The sequence below is a fragment of the Schistosoma haematobium genome, chromosome 1 (genome assembly GCF_000699445.3).
Source record: "Schistosoma haematobium chromosome 1, whole genome shotgun sequence".
Classification (NCBI taxonomy): Eukaryota; Metazoa; Platyhelminthes; class Trematoda; order Strigeidida; family Schistosomatidae; genus Schistosoma; species Schistosoma haematobium.
In genome coordinates this window covers 11,301,888-11,322,852 of record NC_067196.1, presented here as the reverse complement: position 1 = coordinate 11,322,852, position 20,965 = coordinate 11,301,888, and the positions used below count along the sequence as shown (strand labels likewise).

The 20,965-nt window shown below is 33.1% G+C and overlaps 1 protein-coding gene across 3 annotated transcripts in view; it reads right to left on the bottom strand.

Moving 5' to 3' along the window:
• Positions 1-20,965, bottom strand: part of MS3_00002502 (uncharacterized protein) — a gene marked incomplete at its 5' end in the record, with an annotated part of 43,224 nt that overhangs the window by 12,271 nt on the left and 9,988 nt on the right. Inside the window, 9 exons of one of the 3 annotated variants that reach the window (XM_051210102.1) lie at positions 2,447-2,505; positions 5,320-5,407; positions 6,858-6,951; positions 11,473-11,706; positions 13,459-13,752; positions 14,338-14,687; positions 15,752-16,076; positions 18,136-18,168; positions 20,267-20,350. In XM_051210102.1, the coding sequence (XP_051073145.1) occupies positions 2,447-2,505; positions 5,320-5,407; positions 6,858-6,951; positions 11,473-11,706; positions 13,459-13,752; positions 14,338-14,687; positions 15,752-15,889 (1,257 nt within the window). Of the gene's footprint in view, positions 1-2,446; positions 2,506-5,319; positions 5,408-6,857; positions 6,952-11,472; positions 11,707-13,458; positions 14,688-15,751; positions 16,139-18,135; positions 20,351-20,965 lie in introns of all 3 variants that reach the window. The other 2 variants (XM_012941248.3, XM_051210101.1) reach the window with 2 other exon arrangements.

The window sequence follows — 20,965 nt, the reverse complement described above, 5'->3', positions numbered from 1 at the left end:
TTTCTGCTAGTGAATTTCCAAAGAGTTTAGATATTGTGAGAGAAAAAAATACAGTCTTAGAGGTGAGAAATTTACATGTAGATACTTGGAAAAAAAACTTAACAGACAAGAATCCGATTACACAATAACACGAACTTCATAAAAAAAGAAGCATCAACTGAAGAGATGTTGAATAATTTAACACTAATGAACGATTCAAATTTTGGTAACAATAGGATAAAAGAATACTGGAAAACCAGGAAAAATATACAAACAACGTATTAAAAAAAACTGTCAAACATATGAACGAAACGATCACTTCGAATTTAGGATAAAAACACATCAATAGTGCTGTTTTTTTAAGTATATTGTATTTCTATGAAAAATGAACGGAAAAGTAGACTTAATAAATCTATATAATATAGATTTTTGATAGCAAGAATCTTATAATGGAAGCGTTGATGATGTGACAGTAGAAACTAGCCAGTCTATTTTTTATTTATAACTATAGAACAGTTAAATATGTGTTAATTTTGCACTGATTGATCACTGAGTAGTGTGCATGTGATGGCCAATGTTATACTTGTATAGTATTCTTCAGTGTTGATCAACTTCTATCGATTAACAAAGTGTAATATGGTCATTACACTAGTTTAAGTGATGTTAGATGGTTGGAGTAAATTGTATTTGACCTATATTTCATGCTAGTTGATACTCATCAGAGTAAGGTGTATCTGCTGATTGATAACTTTAAAACTGAGACAACTCCAGTAAACTAATATAAGCATTTGGCATCAAATATATGGTAAAGTGTTTTCATGTATAAAATCTCATGTTGCTATGTTCACTTTAGTGAATTATTAATTAGAGCTATTAAAAAGAATATAAATAACTGAGTAAACATGTTTACACTATAACTGAGAAAAAGAAACAATCAAGAAACAAAAAAACAATTAGTGACTAATATAGAGAAAGAACAGGGTAATCACCATATAACAATAATAATAATAATATTGACTCAGCACATAAATTGTCAGAGAACAAATATGAAGCGAATTAGCCTATACATGTGTGAGCGGAAAGAAAGCAATATTGGGCAACAAAAAAATATATATTCTCTCAGGAAAGCGACATGGGATCAAAGGTCAATAATCATAATAATATGCCTTGTAGTATGAAGTTGAGTGTGAATGACTAGTCTCAATTGTACAGGAAACATGTAAAACAACCCCACTACACGCACTTATATACAAACAAAAAAAGAAACCACTGGTTAACAACAAATTCTACTATTATTAATCCTATTACAAAAGACGGCAACAAACAACTCGAATAATTGATACACGCAAAACAAAGATAAGTATTCAACAACAACAAGAGAAGAATAAAAACCTAATACAAAAATATAATAATTTACGGAAAAATACTATATAAATATACACAAGCACAATACCAAACGAACGTAAGCATAAGAGAGAAGAATGAGGAAATAGATGCACAACCACAAAAAAAATAGTAACTAGAAGTAAATAATGTTTGAAAAGACAACAGATATACTACTACTGCTGATATAACAATATAACAGTAAAGAAAATAATAATTATGAATAAAAACAAAAATTCAAATAAAAAGGTCGAGAGAGAAATACTAAAAGTTAAAGAGTTATTTAAATAGACGATGTCACATTCAATACAGTTTGGATGAAGAAATAAACTCATATTATAGTGTATGCTACTTATTTCGACAGATATAAGTAGCATGTAACACTGATCGAAAGTGGGAAATCTGGCAACAGAAGGTTGCGAAGATCGAATAGACGAGAACGGGAACAGAAAGTAATCGGTATGAAATGAAGGAACAATAAAGTCTGAGACAACTAATGGACATTTTGTAAATGAAGGACTGAACGTATGGTTTTCGTATTTTACCAGATAACTAATTTTGTGCTAAAATATATTTGGTCGTCCTCACCTGTGTTTTCGTTCATTACAATATAAGTATATAAAAATGAATATGTATTGTATTTACAGGTTTGTCCATGAAAAGTCATTACAATGACATTCCATACACAGTAGCTTCCCATTATCCAATCGTACCGCATCGTGAACAACTAGTTCAATCGTCAGAACCCTATTCTTTGTTCGGTGGTTGAATTAGGTGACAACAAATATTATATTTCGAGCATACGTAGTTTACATACAGATATTCTCGACTGTAAAATGAAAAATAACAATAATACATGATCAAGCTAAAAGGTAGTTGTGAGTAGGTGAGACTGAACAACGATTTGGTAACAGATTAAAAGTAGTGAACCCTATCCTTTTCCGTTATCTTGATAAACAACTCATTGACCAAGAAAAAATGAACCTGTTGACCGATAGAATTCGATCAGCGCTAAGGGACTAGACAAGCATAACACTAGGATCAGTCTTCTGAGTGATCAATCAGTTGTAAATGCAACATTTACCTGACGTTCTCGTTCCAATTGGATTTGTTTTTCTAACTCGGCTTTTTTGTCAGCATTGACTGAAATATTAAAATAAAATATGATAATAGTTTAGACATAACAATACTTAGTAGATTTAAAGTCAAAAATGTAAGGTAGTATGTAGTACATGGGATTGCAGCAAAACGTAAACAATCATTATGAAGCACAAGTTTATGCACTTTGTTTAACACTAGTTAAATTGTCTCTAGAAAGGATATGCAGTAAAACTGATGTAGGTGAAGTGAAGTACCAAACAACGACCTTTTCTCTGATATTCAACTACTTAAAACATTAGACACTACTGAAAGGAACATAAATCAGTGATGTATGGATATAAATTAATCTAAGTAACTGTATATAAGAGAATAACGGAATGGGAAAGCAAAAGATAGTTGGGAATTGAGGAAGAAAAAAGATAACAGTCAGTAAAATACGAAAAGACAATATATTAAAATATTCAGTAAAATAAAAAGGCGATGAACGACTCCTTTCTTCTACTTTCACTGGTAACTACACAGGATACAAATAGTAACATTATTTTAATCATTAGTAGAGACTATGTTTAACGCAGTAAAAAGTAAAATCTTAGAAAACCGTTAAAAACCAGAAAGGACTTGACAGCCGTTTCATCTTAGTATGGGGAACTCGATAGTGAACTTTTACGACCCAACTAGGCATCGAACATGAATATCCTGAATTTGACCTCCAGTGAGGTGATGAGAGAACACAATTGAGCCCCACATACCAAGATGAAACAGCTATCAGTTGCTTTCTGGGTTTAAACGGTTTTCTAACTAAGATAAGTTCGTGATGTATACTATGAAATTTAACAAACTCCACAAACAATCTGTAATAAAAATACAAAGGATTTAAACCACACTTGATATTCGACGCAACAGCACAAACGGATGTTGGGTTGGGAACTTTTAACCAAATGATTGTCACCACTAAATACTTAATATATGAACTGCAGATCTATTCATTACACTACAAGAACATATTCTATCAAGTAAGTTATGTGCTTACACACTGATCTCAACAATCAGATATTAGGTAGAGTAATCATGATGTGTGTCATATCATAACAGGCAAATCGTATCAATGTACACACAAACGTAAACATGCACACAAAACAATTAAATTCTAACAATTGAAAAGATATAAACACATGAAAATTAGTCAAATAAATAGCCACTAAAATCTAACAGACAAAATTACGGAATACTGTAACGAAATGTGTTTTCATTTTGTATTTAAAAAATCTATTTCATTTAGAACAATAAAATATGCTTATCCTTAATGTCTATACAAAGGTCAATTTCAATAGATTTAACCTCTAGACCTACTCAAAATTTAGATATACAAATTTGAATACTAACATAGAAATATCTATGATTAATTATTATGATAAAGATTAATTAGACAGAAAGAACCGTCAAGAAATCATTATAAGATAAAAATTAGTGATAATAATAAATGGAAAGGTTTGTGAAGGTTATTGATAACATGAATCGACCTAGGTTAGATATCTATTGAAAATTATGAATTACTGAACAGCTTGTTTCGTCCTAGTATGGGACTTCCCAGTAATACATATCTACGACTTGGTTCGATTCGTGATATCAGTAACATTCAATAATTTTCACAAACCTCTACACTGATAGTTAACATCCATTAACTAGTGACTAGTTTCAACAGGCGATTCTGAAAATTTAGTGAGAAGCCGTGATCAATAAAGTTCAGAAGCGTCGGGTATGAGACAGTTCCCAAATAGACATTGGAAAATGGTTGAGCAATATAGCAAATCGTGTGAAGTTAGACATGTAGACTGTTGGATGCTGGTTAATGGTCAAGGGTTTAGGAAAAGATGTGAAGGCCTTGATTTCGGTCGTGGACGCGCACTGCTGAGGAGTCCCACATGAGGACGAAATAGATGCCTAGTGGTTTCTGGCTTTCAACAGATGTCTAACTTAGTTTGGTTTGTGATATCAAAAAATATTAGAAATAAACAGAAAGCTCAAATAAATAAGATAAAATATAGAAAATAACAACAAGTGGTTATATTTTACACAACCACTGTCCCACATATCTCACACAATTTATTGATGGACACATAATTTTATTTGTTTATACAGATGGATTAACTTGTTCGCCAAGTACTTGGGTATGAGCCACACTTTGAGTGTGAAGCCTAATGGTACTAACCAGTTGTCCAAACTGAAGTAGGTGAAGTGGAGTTCGAACTTGAAGTTTAGTGGCTGAAAGTCGAACGCCTTAACCATAAATATGTACACATATAATGTATAGGGAAAAGTTGAATAAATATAAAATGTGAAGTTACCAAAACAACGTGAACAGAGACATAAATTCATCAGTATGGGTTGAAGAAATAACTAAATGGAACGTGATCATAGAAGCTATGAGACGACTGTGTGAAGCTGGTGAAAATTCGTGGAGAAAGGTGAGTTTTTTCATTTCCAGACCCGATTATTTCTAACCTCTTTCTTTTATTATGAGAGGGCAGTATAGCTGCAGAAGCTGGTTGTCTGAGGGAAACATCTCTGTACAGTCACCAGTACGACTTCGCCATAGAATTTTAAGTTACTGCTTCTAGACTTGAAGTTTTTCACCTGAATTGTCCGGCATGGTAGGAACTGAAAGAACAAATGTTTCGCTCAAAATATCTCGACTGAGTGATCATGATATGGCAAAATTGACCAGCACGTTAAGGTGGCAACTAAGATTCCAAAGGACCTAGCACCTTAATCTATTTGACATCGCATAAGCTTCAGCTATTCAAAATTTTAAACAACTCCCTATCATAAATCACATAAGAAACAACGCTAACTTACAGGCTTTAGTAAGCTGAGACTGAACACGACGTTTCAATAATTCTTGTGGCATAAGAGAACGGACTGTCGAGCCAACAACCCCAGGAGTCTAAAAAGTCAAGGGAATATTGAAACAACAAATAAGGTGAGAGAAAAAACAAAGCATTATATATAAGAGTACAGTTTCTTTGAAAAGAGAATTTCAGCAAGAAATAACATTATATTGTTTGGATGAACAGACTCGATAAGTTAACATTGAAAATAGTGATAATCTTTAAACCTTTATGCGTGGAATATCGTTAAAGGTAGCATGCTTAATTGTGATTAATATTTATTTAAAAATAGGAAGAGATTATTGGAATCTACAAACATAGCATACTAAAAATAGATTAATTTTAATAGATCACAGAACCCTGTGGTATAAGAGATAGAATTTTTTGAGGAATGTTTTATGAATTTTCAGTTATTTTAGCTTAAATGACAGACAGACTGTTACCATCACAACATGGCATGGAAAAAATATGTCTTGGATCAAATTCCCATACCATATTAGCACAACCATATGAAATACAATAAAACAGGTTGGACTGTAGAAACTTTCATAAAAAGAAATACTAAAACTTAGAAATATGCTCCGAAAAGACTAGATCGAAAGGCACATATGAAGTTATACTTTACCAATTGATCGTTGTTACCAAGCGGACTTCAACCAGAAAGTTTGTATCTACCTACACGGTTAAAACCAACAGTCAATGACTTCGTGGACTGGCACCATGTCTTGGGTTGGTCACCCCTTTCTTTTTTTCGATGTACTTCTGAACTACTAAGCATTACTCGAAGAGGTAAGGGGTGATTAGTTAAACTTAACACATATCTCAATCCTCTGAGTCGACGAAGATTTAAAACCTCATATATCATCAATGAATGCATTAGAATTCCTGATTTGCATACATAAATGTACTGTTAGCCTTTCTGGATTCACATAGTTAACTGACTCCGATGAACTGTTCATCTTAGCAAAACAAGAAAAAGCATTCGGTATAGTAGTTTATACTGGAACACACTATATGATATGTTCTGTTAGAAATAATGTTTTGCCCCATCAAATATGATTTTATTCAGTAGAATAATCCCACAATCAATACTATGTGATAGTAAACTAAGGTAGTTCGTCTGTAAAATGCATTTAAATGGAGAATAAATCATGAAAGTATACAAATCTACTCAGATAAATACTATTCAGAGTAGTGTTGGTCATATCCTAATATGTCGGCAACTTATTTGCCAAGTACAGGTTCATCTATCCGGCTTTGAATCATAATGTTCTGATCAAATCTAGTAATACTACTCGATTATATAAACCGAATTAGATAGAACGACATTCAAACATGCAACCTGCTGGCTGAAAGCCAAGTGTTTCAACCATCAAAATCATTGGTTCACAATAAATTGGAAAATTATACTGTATATGGATATCCACAGAAAATAATTCCACGAAGTTCATGTAAGTCAGAATGTTAGAAAGTTGGATGGGTGCGAGGTGATGAAAATTAACTGACTTTTAAATCATGGCTTGGACTAGGACCACCCGTGACCAATTGTTGAGACGTCATCTTACCCGCGAAATTTCCATATGAATTTGAATCCGACCTCCTGTTTAAAAAATGAGACGAAAACCAAAAATATAAAAAAATCGTGAGTTTTTAAAGATAGCCAACGACATTTTACGAAAAACGAAACCTAGAAACATAGTCTGTAACCGTGAAATGAATGACTATATGAAGGTTCATTAAATTACCTGTAACCAATACACTGGTGTATGATATCTACTGTTTTTACAATGCACACACTTAACAATTAGAAATTAAGTAAATGAAAATTCTTAAAATGTTATTGTATATATAAGTGAAAAATAACTTTTTTAATACCGATCAAACGTAATATACTACTACTAATAAGTACTGGTAATATCCAGATGAGTAGAAAATTAAATTTCTGAATCGAATCAAAAGGTATATATCCTATAGACAAAAAATATTCTGTTAATAATCCCGTAGAACTTGAAAACCTCCACGTTAAATCAACAATAGCAGTGCATCCAATTTCTAACAACCATCAAACCGATGATAAAAATACAAAAAAATATTCTAAATATAAAGAAAGATGAGTAGCTGAAGCTTTCTAAGTCCTACTACTCTGAATAGAAAAGAAAGCTTTACCATCCATCACCCACAAAATTACTTTCAACAAAATGACGTAACACCGAAGTAATCCAACCCATTTTGATAATTTTTTCTTGTACTAAAATAATTCCTTATTTGTTTGTTTATTCTCGGAAGAAGTGACTTACGCTTAATAGCGAAACATCACAAATTCAATTTTCTACTCATTGGCATACTACATATATATCATTATTTTTATTACTAACAATCTATACATTGCTCAATCTATTCCAAAGTATTAGGTTTAACCTTGGTAATGATAACTGTGAATAAATATGATGAAAAAACAACTCTGAAATAACAAAATTAAGATAATAGGAAGGTGAATAGTACGAAAAGACTTCTAACTTATATATTTCATGAGAGGTATGAAGTTGATTTGGCTGAAAAAAAGTCTATTTTTACTTTGGAAAAAGTCAAGACACTATAATCCTTATATTTCGTGTGTTCAATAACAATATTGAACCGAGTGTTGCTGCAGTAGGTTCTAATTCTTCTATGGTCTGTATGCAACAAAATATGGAGACAAAATTGTGATTATATATAATACACCAACTCTAGAGAAAAATCAAGAACGAATAAATACGAGTGTTTAGCTACTATCGCTTACATCAAAACATCTACAAGGCACTACTACTTTATAGACATAATTTAACGCTATCCGAATGACAAAAAAAAGAAATTTTCTTCAATCAATAGAGACTAAGCTACAAGCAATCGATCGCTTACCACGTGTGAAAAATTATATCGCCTGTTGTAGGCGGTTTATATTAAGTAAACGTTATCGATCAGAATTAAGTTTAAGTGAACAGTATACAATCATCTATAAATTGTAATTATGTAAACTCGTAAAATATGAACAAAGAAAATCGAACAAAATTAAGGGATTGTTTAAAGTACATGAAAACACTAGAATCACGTGTCAATTGATTAGCAAATAAGAATAACTTTTTAAGGATCCTAGTATACCGTATGTAACAGAATGGATGCCCTGAAAATGCTTCCAGTGTTTCTTTTGACAGCAGTGCAATTCTTTTTAATGAATTTCTGTCTCTCATTTTTCTGTACATGTACAGCCATATTTTGACACTTCTCAGTCTTCTTTGAATAAATCTTTACTAGTTAACTTTAATTAAGATTTGCCTTTAATATACCGTTTGTTATTTTGTGATGTCAGACCACTGACAATAACGTCTTCCTCAGTAAAAATCAAGGTTACAGTATGGAGTAATTGCCTGTTAATGTTGTTTGGTTGTCTGATGGAAATATTTGCAATTTGAATTGAATCTCACACAGTCCGTTTTACCGATTGTCAGGTATTTAATAATTATATTTAGTAACCACCTTTTTTACTACCTAGTACGTTATTTTGTATCAGAGAAACATTCGGCTATATACTGTCCAAGGAGCATCATTGAAATATTTCCCTATTTGTGATATGATTTACTATTATTATGTGGTGTCGTTTTCATGCATAAACATTGCGTGTAAAATTTGTGTTTTGATATCATTGTTGACTGTAAGTGACGCAACGAACCTTCGTGCCCTATAAAGAAGAAAGCAGTGGTTTGGATTAAGCAAATTAATTCTCGTTTTGTCGAATCATTTTCTGCATTTAGAGAGAAATATCTGAATTTCAGTCATAAAACTATAATACAATGAATATTTTGTAAGATCATTTGGTGGGAATAATTGTTTATTAGCATTGATTTTTTAAAATATAAGATTTTCGTAGTTACGTAATACAAATCATTTACTGAGGCAGTTTGAAAGTTTGACAGCCTAACGATAATGTTAATTTAGTCGTTATTTCACCCAAAGAAAAAAAAGGAAAGTTTAGAATTTCATCAATAAATTAATTACTAACACCTTAGTGTTTAATGAAACTGTAGCCAAACTGGACACAGATAACTGAACAGAGACGATTTCGTCAATAACAACTGTTAGAATTAGATCGAATATCAATAAGTTCCATAAGAAATGTTTAAAATTCCGTCCTCTAGAACGTTTTAAAAATAATGATTGTTATTCTTCTCTTCTTCAAAACAAATGACAGATTGAAAAAATAATTTGAATTAAAAAAAATGACCTGACAAATCTTCAAAACTATGATGTTAGTTCAGGAAATTCACGGAAAATACCCAGTTGAATAATGACAACAGCGTTGCTGTAAAAAAATCTATCGAAAAAGTGATAATTCAAACTATTATAAAATCAGAGTGAATATTAATACCAGGATGAAGGTATATCCAGTTGAGAAGTCCAGAAAGAGGACGAGACGTTAGTCTTATATTCCATTGCTAGTTACAGTTAATATTTTCCATGGACCATTAGAATAGCTCAAAATGAACTTTATGCAACCAATTTGATTTAGGGAACATAATAAGCATCAAGAAAACCACTGAGATTTCCTCAAAACACATTTTTCAAATGATACGTACGGAACATTACTTCATTGAAAGGTTGTTAATCATATATGGCTTGTGTGATATTCCTTTTCGATTTATTGAGTAAGAAAGCTTTTTATACAGAACCTAATTATGCAAAAACAAAACCTATACAATTTTTAAGGAATTTATATATTAGTACATAGATGAACTGCGAACAGCTTCGACTAGCTCAATAAACGATTGAGTGACGTTTGTTGGTTTAATAATTGAACTACTTATAAGTAGTATAAAAGCTTTAGCTAAAACAAATTGACAAGGGAAACAGAAGCGACTGATATACTGGCACACGTGCTTCGGCCCAAGTTGTCACAATACATTAGAACAGTGATATGAAATAGTAGAAATGGATGACTAGACACTGGAAATAGTAGTAGTAGTAGTAGTAGTAGTAGTAGTAGTAGTAGTAGTAGTAGTAGTAGTAGTAGTAGTAGTAGTAGTAGTAGTAGTAGTAGTAGTAGTAAAAAAGTAGTATGAACATACAATAAGACCTAAGAAGAACGAAATAATTTTTCGAACAAAGATAATTTCAAAACTGAATATTTAAGAAACGAAGAAGTAGATGGATCTGCGCCAATTCGATAGATCGACCCAACACCTCTAATCCCTGGTCAAAACAATAGTGCTAATACCATCCGACTAGTCTTCACCTGAAAATAATAACTGGAATTGATCTGTATTTCTTTTCTGATCACTAATGCCGCCATTTACGTGAATGTAACTTATCAATCGGAAAAAAAATACGAATTCCACTTGATTACTCATTTTATAAGTCAACAATCAAAGTCAGGCAGAACTAAGCACTACTATAATCACCTATTAGATAAATATCTATTGTTTAGAAATTTGGCATCTCAGTAAATTCTAATACACTGGAATTTTTTTTATCAACCTCATTTACTAGGTGTATAGAATGATTTTACTGGTTTTGAGCCATACTTTAAATATGAAGGCTAATGGTGCTACCTGGTTTTCTGGACCGAATTAGGCGGAGTAGGCTTTTGAACATGCAATTTCATTCAATTTGGAATGGTATTACATTATCCCGTAGTTGATATTCCGACTGAAATTTGACTAGTCTTGGTTTGGATATGAAGATCCTGCACGGATTGCCTTGATACATCCGTTGCCAGCCGATTTAGTCTATTCTATATTAATTTGTGTCATAATGGCTATATCAAGGAATTCCACATATAAACAACAGGATAACACAAAGCATTCCAAATTAGATTAAGATTTAAACCCGTTGCACAAGTGAGTAGCTAACAGGATAAAAATGATGATGCTTGGAGAGAAAGGTACTGGGTTCGAGTCCTTGAGTGAACATCAACTCAAGGATGCAAGCACATCCAGCTTACGAGTCCCAAATAGGACGAAACGAGAGTCCTGGATTCTACTGCAAGTCATATTTCATCTAGTCTATATTAACTGCGACTCAAAATCAAACAGTTTAACTATTGAGCAACAGCTCCATATACATAAATATATCTACGAGTTGAAATTACCTTGAGGTTAATTGTTTTCCAGAATTCCCATCTGAAGACTTTGATGATTCTTTTTTAGTATCATTTTGTTCCTCGTCTGATAATTCCAATTCATCGGCAGATTCTAACTCAGGACGATAATATCGCTTGCGTACTAAAGGTGAAGGTTGTTTTTGAACGTTTGGTTGAATAACGGCGTCTTGTTCATACGGTGGATTTTGATTGAAGGATCTAGTAGACGGATTTGCACTAACCCTACAGCAACAGGGCAAAAACAAATAAACACGATGTAAAATTAAAATGAGGATTAAATTTTGTTGTTGTAAGGTATAGATCGTGAAATAAACGTAAGTTTACAGTAACTTATTTTGGGTGGTATAATAACCTCGAGTTCTTGTGAGCTGTGACCAGCAGAGTTCAACCATATCAGGTATAAGAAACCTACCTACCGATGACGTAGGAAGATCATTATGCAATATCGAGAATTCATTGAGGTTAGACAGATACACTATTTAATGCAGGTTGACAACCTAAACGTTAAACATTCATAGCGAAATCCGAAGGTCTTAGGGTTTGAAGCCCAGCGAGGCCATGGATGCAAACAGCTGAGTCCCACCAATACAAGGATGAAATATGTGCCCAGCGCTTCCTGGTTGTCAATGGTCTTTTTCTAACTAAGGTCAATTGACGACGAAAACTGTAAAAATAAAACAATATTTCTGAGGATTTGAAAGATAAAGAGTGGATATATTCACGCCATTTTTCAGAGAAATAACAGCAGTAGTAGTAAATAACTGTATTTGGAAGTTTGTATTGAGTATATCACATAGACTGATACTAAATATCTGTCTCTATTTCAATTCTTTAGGAAACACAAAACTATTAAAAAATAGCACAAACGATAGAATACTAAATCTAATCCTTTGGGACAACAGCATACATAAAAGTATGAAAAAACAGTACTTTTCAAGGAAATATATACAAAATCATGAAATGGGAAGAGCCCCTTAAGTTTCAAACATTATAAAAGATGATTAGACAAGAAAATGAATAGACAGACATAATCAACATAAGGTCTGGAAAAGATATGTTTTGGATCAAATTCCCATACCATATTAGCACAACCATATAAAATACAACAAAACAGGTCGAAATGATGTAGAAACTTTCATCAAAAGAAATACTAAACCTTAGCAATATGCTCCAAAAAGACTGGATTGAAAGGTATTTATGAAAGTATACTCCACTAATTGGTCGCTGTTATCAACCAGCCTCCAATCGGAAAGTTTGTATCTACCTACATGGCTTAGATCAACAGTCAGTGACATTAAAGAGTGACACTATGTCTTGGTTTGGCCGCCGACAACTTTCTTTTAGCAAACTTCTGAACTACCAAATATCGCTCGTAGATGACAGGGGTGGTTAGACATACTTAACACATACAAACCACCTCAGTTGACGAACATTTACGACATCATCAACCAATTTGCTACGTACACTGTATGTCTAATCTCAACATTACTCATTCATCCCACAGAACAAAAAATAGTGCTAAAAAATACATAATTGTTCTTCTAAGCTTGACATAACGAATTAAACTATGTTAGACAACTACTGAAAACCAAGAAGCACTGGAAAAATATCCCGTCGTTCGAGTATGAGACCCCTCAGCATTGTTCATTTATGACCCCACCAAAGATCGGACCCAAAATCAGTCGATGGTGTGAAACCTTAAATTCAACAACCTCCACAACACCATAGAACATAACTGTCCTTTGACTTATGAATTATATGGTAACGATTTAAATTGTATAGTTAGTGCATATGTATTAAAAAGTTGATAGTTAGAGCCGTCAAACACCACTTAAGGAGCCGTGAATAAATAAGATTATTCCAACATCAGACTTAAGAGACGTAAAACAAAAGTTGATAAGGATTATAATTATGAACTGATAAACTTTTATAACGTAACAATCAAAAGAACAGTCTAAAAAGAGGTAAACTAACCGATCATAGTTAGATTTTCGATTGTCGGTTGAAGTACTGGAACTAGAGTACGATCTTCTTGATGAAGAGGACCTATGCCTTGAGCGGTATCGATTTGGACTACGTTTGTACCTCCGGTAAGAACTACGATAACTTCTGCTACTATTACTATTCCGCGTTCGACTATGATATCTCCTACGGCTCCTGCTACCACGAGAACTGCGTGATCGCCGACTACTAGATCGAGAGGTGGAACGGCGGTAGCGACTTCTCGATTGCAGGGGTCTTCTTCGTTCACTAAAACTAGGAGAGGACCTGGAAAAAAGATATAATATGAATCACATAACGTAAACCCGATTATGAAACGACTGAAATCACTTACTGGTTTGATAAAAGGTTTATTATGAATACTTTGAGGTCCAATAGTGTATTTGGGCATAGTAATGATAATTCAATTAATCCCGCTGTTTTGAAACAAAGACATCAATGGCTTAGTCATGCTTTACGAATTTCATCTCAATGGCTCCTACGTTGCGCATTTATTGTTGACTTCGAGACTTTGTGGAGAAGGTGGATAGTCAGTTTATGACATGGTGCTGTAGTATAAATGATAGCTAATATAGCGTTGACAACTATCACAGTTCATCATGAATTCCCATTCGAGGTCCTCAAGATTGAGTAACTTAGTGGTTGTTTTCAGGTATGGCTCAGAAAGGGTCAATGGTGATTCCTTTTTCTTTTCCTTAAAATATTATTACTTCTATTTATGGATTGCATTTTTTGAGTGGTAAATACTTGAGTATTTACACTGTTCTGACAACAAATTAATAACATAATCACAATTAATAAATAAAAAACTACCCTATAATAAACTTCATCCATGGACAACAATAACTTTACCGTATGCGAGATTCAGTTCTTGTGGATTTTGAACCAGATGCACTGACAAAACTACTTTTACTCTTAACTACTGATGTTTGTGATGTTGAACTGAGTAGCTTTGAAACAACAGAAGCTGCGACAGCAGATGCAGCTGATCCAGGCGGTTTAGAATCTAATGAACCAGATGATCCACCTCCATTTCGATCAGATAGCAATGTTTGTTTATTTGAACCAAATCGTGAACTCCCACTAATATTTCGTTTATCATCATTATTGTCTTCATTATCACCAAATGTAGTGATGTATTCTACACGGGAGTGTTTAGGGCGACGAAATCCACTACGTGATCCTCGATTGGAGTAAGATCGCTAAAAAAATGAAATACGACATTTATAACATTGGTATACTTATCATGTACAACCTACAGGATAAAGAATACGATGTTCCGTCAGTACAAATGAAAGCAAATTCCAGAGGAAAGTAATCGGCTAGGCGAACATAAAAATATTACAAGCCAGTTTAAGGTCAAATGACAGGTATAAAATTGTAAACGGGCCATGCCATCGGTTATCTATTATTTAGTTAGGGTTTAAGAATACATATAACTGTCTAGATCACAAGGACGATTGTATCGATAAACCAATGATTTAGTGCACTAGCATATTCGGTTTGGTAATTAAAACACTCTACCCATTTCAGTTTTTTCGTTTACATAATAAACTTGATATATTATAGAGGAAGTGTATATCATAACCGAATTGGACTTTAATACAAAGCAGAATGAATACTTATATATTTAAACAATGATCATGTTTATAAAACTAACAGTAATGAATATAGTCAACTTCACTCAATATGATTCTGATTAAAAATAAATGTACAGCAATATAAACTTGCTAGGTCATCATCATCTGATGACTAGGGAGTTTTTTCAATTAAAGACAATTCTCCATTTGACGAGCTTCTTTGAAGGTAAATATATTAGCTTTTAAATTAAGTCGGATAGGACAAAGTACAATATATGGTTTACTGTCATCCATTTGAAAGAATGAGAACATGTAATATGGCAGAATGTGAACCGCTAGGAATAAAAGATACATTTGAAACACACCTAAATTGTATTCAATAATCCAGTTGAACCTTTTGGCACTCATCAACTAGGAGTGCTAGCAATTCATGAAGGAACTAAGGTGCTTTGTAAGATTCAAACCTGTATCATCCAGTAGTTAGACTTTATTCAGACAACTGACAAGTAGACTTACGAAATCGAGTCGTTATTTTAGCCAGTTTTATCTTCAGTAGTGGCAGAATTAGTGAGAAGAGTTTAATAAGTAGCTAAAATATCGAAAGTTAGTGACTACACTCGAATTTATTACTTATGGATTGAGAAAAGAAGTAACTTTCAAGTAAAAAAATACATCACTAGACATACATCAGATGAACTGGAACGGTGGCCTCGGACGCTTTCTCCGCTGCTGCTTGAAGTACGACCAGATTTTGAACGGTATTTTGAACTAATACTGTGACCTGATTGTTTATTGTTCCGACGACATAGACTTATCGATGTCATCCCACCAATAAGAATAGCAGGTCCACGAGCATTTGAAAGAATTGGTTTAGCACGAGCCCTCTGAGCACGAATAGTGGCTGCTTTTGAAGTAGGACTTCCGTAAACAATACCTGAAAAATCTTGATCCTCCACATCCGATGGATAATCACCAGAATCTGACGAACTAGCAGATAAGTAGACAGTTCTTCTGGAAGTAAGAAAATAAATTTTCAAGTTAGATTCTGTTATTATGTAAATACAGAGTAGATACTAAAGTATAGAGATAGACAATTTAAGGCTCGCACGACCACTTCGAAATATACATAAAAGCGGTTGAGAAAGAAGCATTTTAAAGAGTGGTTTAACAAAATATGACACGTGGTTTGGTTACCTCTAATCTGTCAATAAGGCCGCCAGCCACCTCCAATATCCCTACGACCTCAACTGGTCATGAAGCTGACAACGCTCCGTCATATTCTTCTGGAATTTGTTTAATTTGTCTTATGCCTTTTTCTCTAATGCTATTCGATTATCATCTCATGTTTCCATCTATTCAACCAGTTAAGACCTACTATCTCGTTCAACAAGAAGTCAAATCATCTCATCATTTTCACAGAGATGCCTACGTCTAACATGTTTTGTAAGCACCTGGAAAGTTAACGGTGTACAGGACAGATGTATCTAAATGGATACCTCAGCAGCGGAACAATAATCACTTACTACATAACATATATCATACAAAAGACAGGGTAACATAACCAAACAAAAAATTGTCTAGCAAGTCAAGAAGAGATGGATAATCAACAGATTATATATAAAAGGGAGGAAAATATTGATCACTAGAGTCGATCCAAGCAATTGAAACCTTTAACACAACTTTAAAAACGACTAAAATTATGGTTTTAAGTCTTAAAAAATGGGTAAAATATCCTTAATCTAAACACTAAGCATACAAATAATCCTGCTTAAATCTGCTCGAGAATACAGTCACGAGATACTAGGACTCAATAATGATCTTTGACGACAGTTTGACCACACGTTAGCTAGTTAACAGATATATTTCTCTTTTTTGTCACTGAGATACCTGACCATGATTTTTAGATGGAACTAACAGTTACGAGCGGACAATAGCCTGATTGAAAATTTATATGCTGTGGCTTTTGAATGAACTCAATACTAATAAGAGGAAATTTTTACAAGAAAAATTTGCCTTTTTTGGATACATTTACATTTATGAACAAGAGTTTTGATGCATATGAATTTCAGTAAATCAAAATTAAGATTTCACATCATAAGCAAACAGCTGAAGTCAGTATTATGCTTTATTACAACTAAAATGACTTAAGAATCCAACGCACTAATGAAAAACTGCTCATAGTTGTAATAATCTAATCAACATAGTGACGCTGTTAACGCTAATGATTGCTTAAGCAAACGTTTATTTCATTATTAAATAATCTATGTTAGTATATTCATTAAAAATGTCGGCATTTTGCATGTGCTATCCATTAGATGTAGCATTCATATTCATGTGGCCTTGGAATGAATAAAAGTCTGCCAACTTCTTAATACAGCTGGAATGATAATTATCGACCTCATCGATTGATTAGCTCTCCTTACTCAGTGGACTACGCTCAAATTCAGCATAACTCATTCAAGTTTTATACCATATATAATCAACCCTTCGAAGAAATCCACCATGACATTAGTTGGCTGACGCTGAGGATTTATCCGACAGAGTCAGAACTACTTTTGAAAGAATCGGTGTGCAACAAAGTCTTTAGGTTATGAGTGTGACTCAATGGAAGAGATTTGTTTTTGTCATCACAAAATTTATTTGCCAAGTAAAGATCTGTGTATACAGCCTACGAGTCACACTATGTGAGAATTAATGATACCATCCGTCTGCCTAAACTGGAGTAAATGTATCGGGATTCAAACTTGCAATCAGTGGTTGAAAAGCGAACGCCTTAACCACTAAGTCAAAGTTTCATTAAACACATTCGTTATTAACTCATTTACCCGATACATATCTATGTACTTGGCTTAAAGCTAAGTGTGACGGCTAGAGATATTACTTAGTTACCTAAATCGAAGAAGGTGGAGGGCTGTACGAACCTGCGACTTAATAGTCGAAAGTTGAACACCTTAATCAATAAACAACTGTCTCTAGAATAACAAAATAATCAGCTAGTACGCCTCATATATTGATCCAAGTAGTATAAAATATACGTTTAAACTTTGTAAAGAACAAAACAATTATTTACCTGGATATCGGTTGTCCATTTAAAAGACCAATCCTATTTTTTCACGTCCAAATATAAAAACAACAAATAAAATTAACAACTATAATAAATTGAAAATAATTATCAATCTAAGGAAGTATTTAAAAAAAGATACTATGGTACAATGATCACATTGGTTGTAAATATCTGTACCTAAGGCTACAATGACTATTTCAGATGAAAATTTATTAAAAAAAAACTAGTTCTGCTCAGTCATAATCAACATAGAGCTTGGAACATATGTGCGATGATCAAAGTAGAAAAAAGAATATTATTATTAACAGAAAATTCAATGACTCGTCAGTAATTACATGCTATGCGGAATGTGTTGAAAGGAGACTAGGAGCAACTAGATAAAGATATAATATCAGTCCATGAAGCTATCGATTATCAGTTTAAGTTGTATTTAAAACAGTACAAACTTTCCGGCTCTAATTCACTGAATAAGCACAATCTGTTTCTTTCAACTTGAAAAACAGTCATCATTATATGCTGTGAAAGACATTTTTGTCTGGTCGTCTAAACTAGTTATGATCAGCTAATTCTCTTCAGCAAATTCGCACTGAAACAATAAAATACTAACGATTTCAACCCAAACTATTTTTTCCAAATGAATATAATCTTTATATTGAACTTGATTAGCATAGAATAAATTTAGTCAAGTCATCAAGTTACGAAATAGAATAATATTCAAAGAATAATGATTAATTTCTTATAACTAGCGTACTATCCAATAAATTTCAGATAAGCCTAAAACTCAAAAGATTAACTCATGTATCAAGTTTAATACAGTTACACAACAGCTTATTCTATATGTACGCGTATATGTAAACATGAGTCTAGTTGAGTAATACAGGATTAAAATAAAATATTGTAGTCGAATTCCTTTTTATTAAGCAAATACGATAGAGGCATGTTTTTTTATATATCGACGATGATTTCATGATATATACACATATAGTTAAAGCCAATGTTACAACTGATGAACCAAATAAGAGTTAAAATATCAATATGTCAAAATCCACTTAAAATAAACGCCTAGCTTGAGATGGATGTATATAAGTCTAAGTGAATTACACTTTGTGGACAAAAAGCGTTCATCTACTTAAAGGAGTCCTAACCAATGGTGCATATCAGCATTAGGATCCTAAGGGAACGAATGGAATATGAACCTATACTGGTCACTGGCTACCATGAGATTGCACCTACTAATGTATTCCCACTAACATACGGAAAGGAACTTTAAGTTGAAGATTTGGGGAGTGATTCTTTATGAAAACCACCTGTCTCAGTTTAGATGCCCGAGCACAGCATTCAAACTCACAAGCAATACGGATTGTTAGTGGAGAAAGTAACGATTATGAGCTACTTGTCTTATCACACCATACATTATCACAAGAGGAAAATAACAAGATGAAAAGCAAAGAATGAAAAAGTGGACACAATAAATACATAATTCAATTAGAACGAGTAAGAATGAAGAATAAAAAGCAGAAAAATGAATCCAAGTTCAAGATTTTTGAAGGAAGGTAGAGAAAATGGGTACAATTGAGTCGTTGTGACCGCTTTTTGATAGTTTCACTCAACGTCTGCAACTATGTATTATGATTATCCCAAGGATCTAAACAACGAGATATCTGTCTGTATTTAGAGACGAAACTGGATTGACGCTGTCAAGTACCTTATAATATTAAGTATATTTTTAAGAAATAGTTGAAATGCCACTGATTTTCTCTAAGCATAGGACATTGAATACAGTGTTTCATTGCACTACTGCGTCACAACGTGCATCACTACACACTCATCAAACAAAATAAAGCATAATTAGACCTTTAAGTTATTTGGTTACCTTCAAAATTCGAGACATTAATTTAATCAGTATAAAGCACAACTATATACACCTTGAAGGTAGAATGAAAATCAAACATTTATTATTCCCAAACCTGTCCAATCATTTAAATTTTTTTGATGTACAACACACATATATCAGAATTTTGCCAAGATGATGCATTGTTCGACAGACCAATATCAGTTCTGTTAGCATAGAATAAATAAAATGAATATATCTACATTCGATATTTATCTACATAAGTACAGGTAGTTAGTTACTCACGCACTTTGTGGTCAGTAACCGGGGGAATTTCTCCTGAGCTCGACGTTCTCTTAATAAACGTCTAGAACGTCTAGATTTACGACCCTGTATGTAGACAATGAAAGACAGAAGGAAAAATTATGTACATGTATATAAACCTAGCTGTTACAGTAACATAATAACTTTGATTAAACATATATAGAGTATCAATATAACAGTAAAATATGAATGAGACTCTTCTACAAACATCTGAAGCATACGCTTAATATTTTCTGAAAGGTTTATTCAGTGAATCACAGATTATTTCACCTTTGGTTTCTAAAACGTTTTTAAGCATACAGTACATATATAGTGTTATCTAATTCCCCATTTGGAATAACTCATTGACTCTCTGAGGATTCTTCTTTCATAAAGGTTGAATGTACACCTCAACGTTGAATGTCAGCCATTATGTCAAACTTGGATTATTTAACATTGAACAAAGTCCACTATGTTGTCAAGTTATACAGTTCAATAAAAAGTACCGATTTATGCATAAACATTAGCGAAGATTTACAACTGTGCAAATAAAATTAGATGGACTGAAGTTCAACCATGAGACTGAGAGGTTAAAAGTTAACAGTTTTGTTAAATAAACCACCGCTTCATATAGAGAATGATGCAGTAATGCACGTATATAACAGTAATTTCCATTGTTTTCGGCTTCCACATATTGGTCAC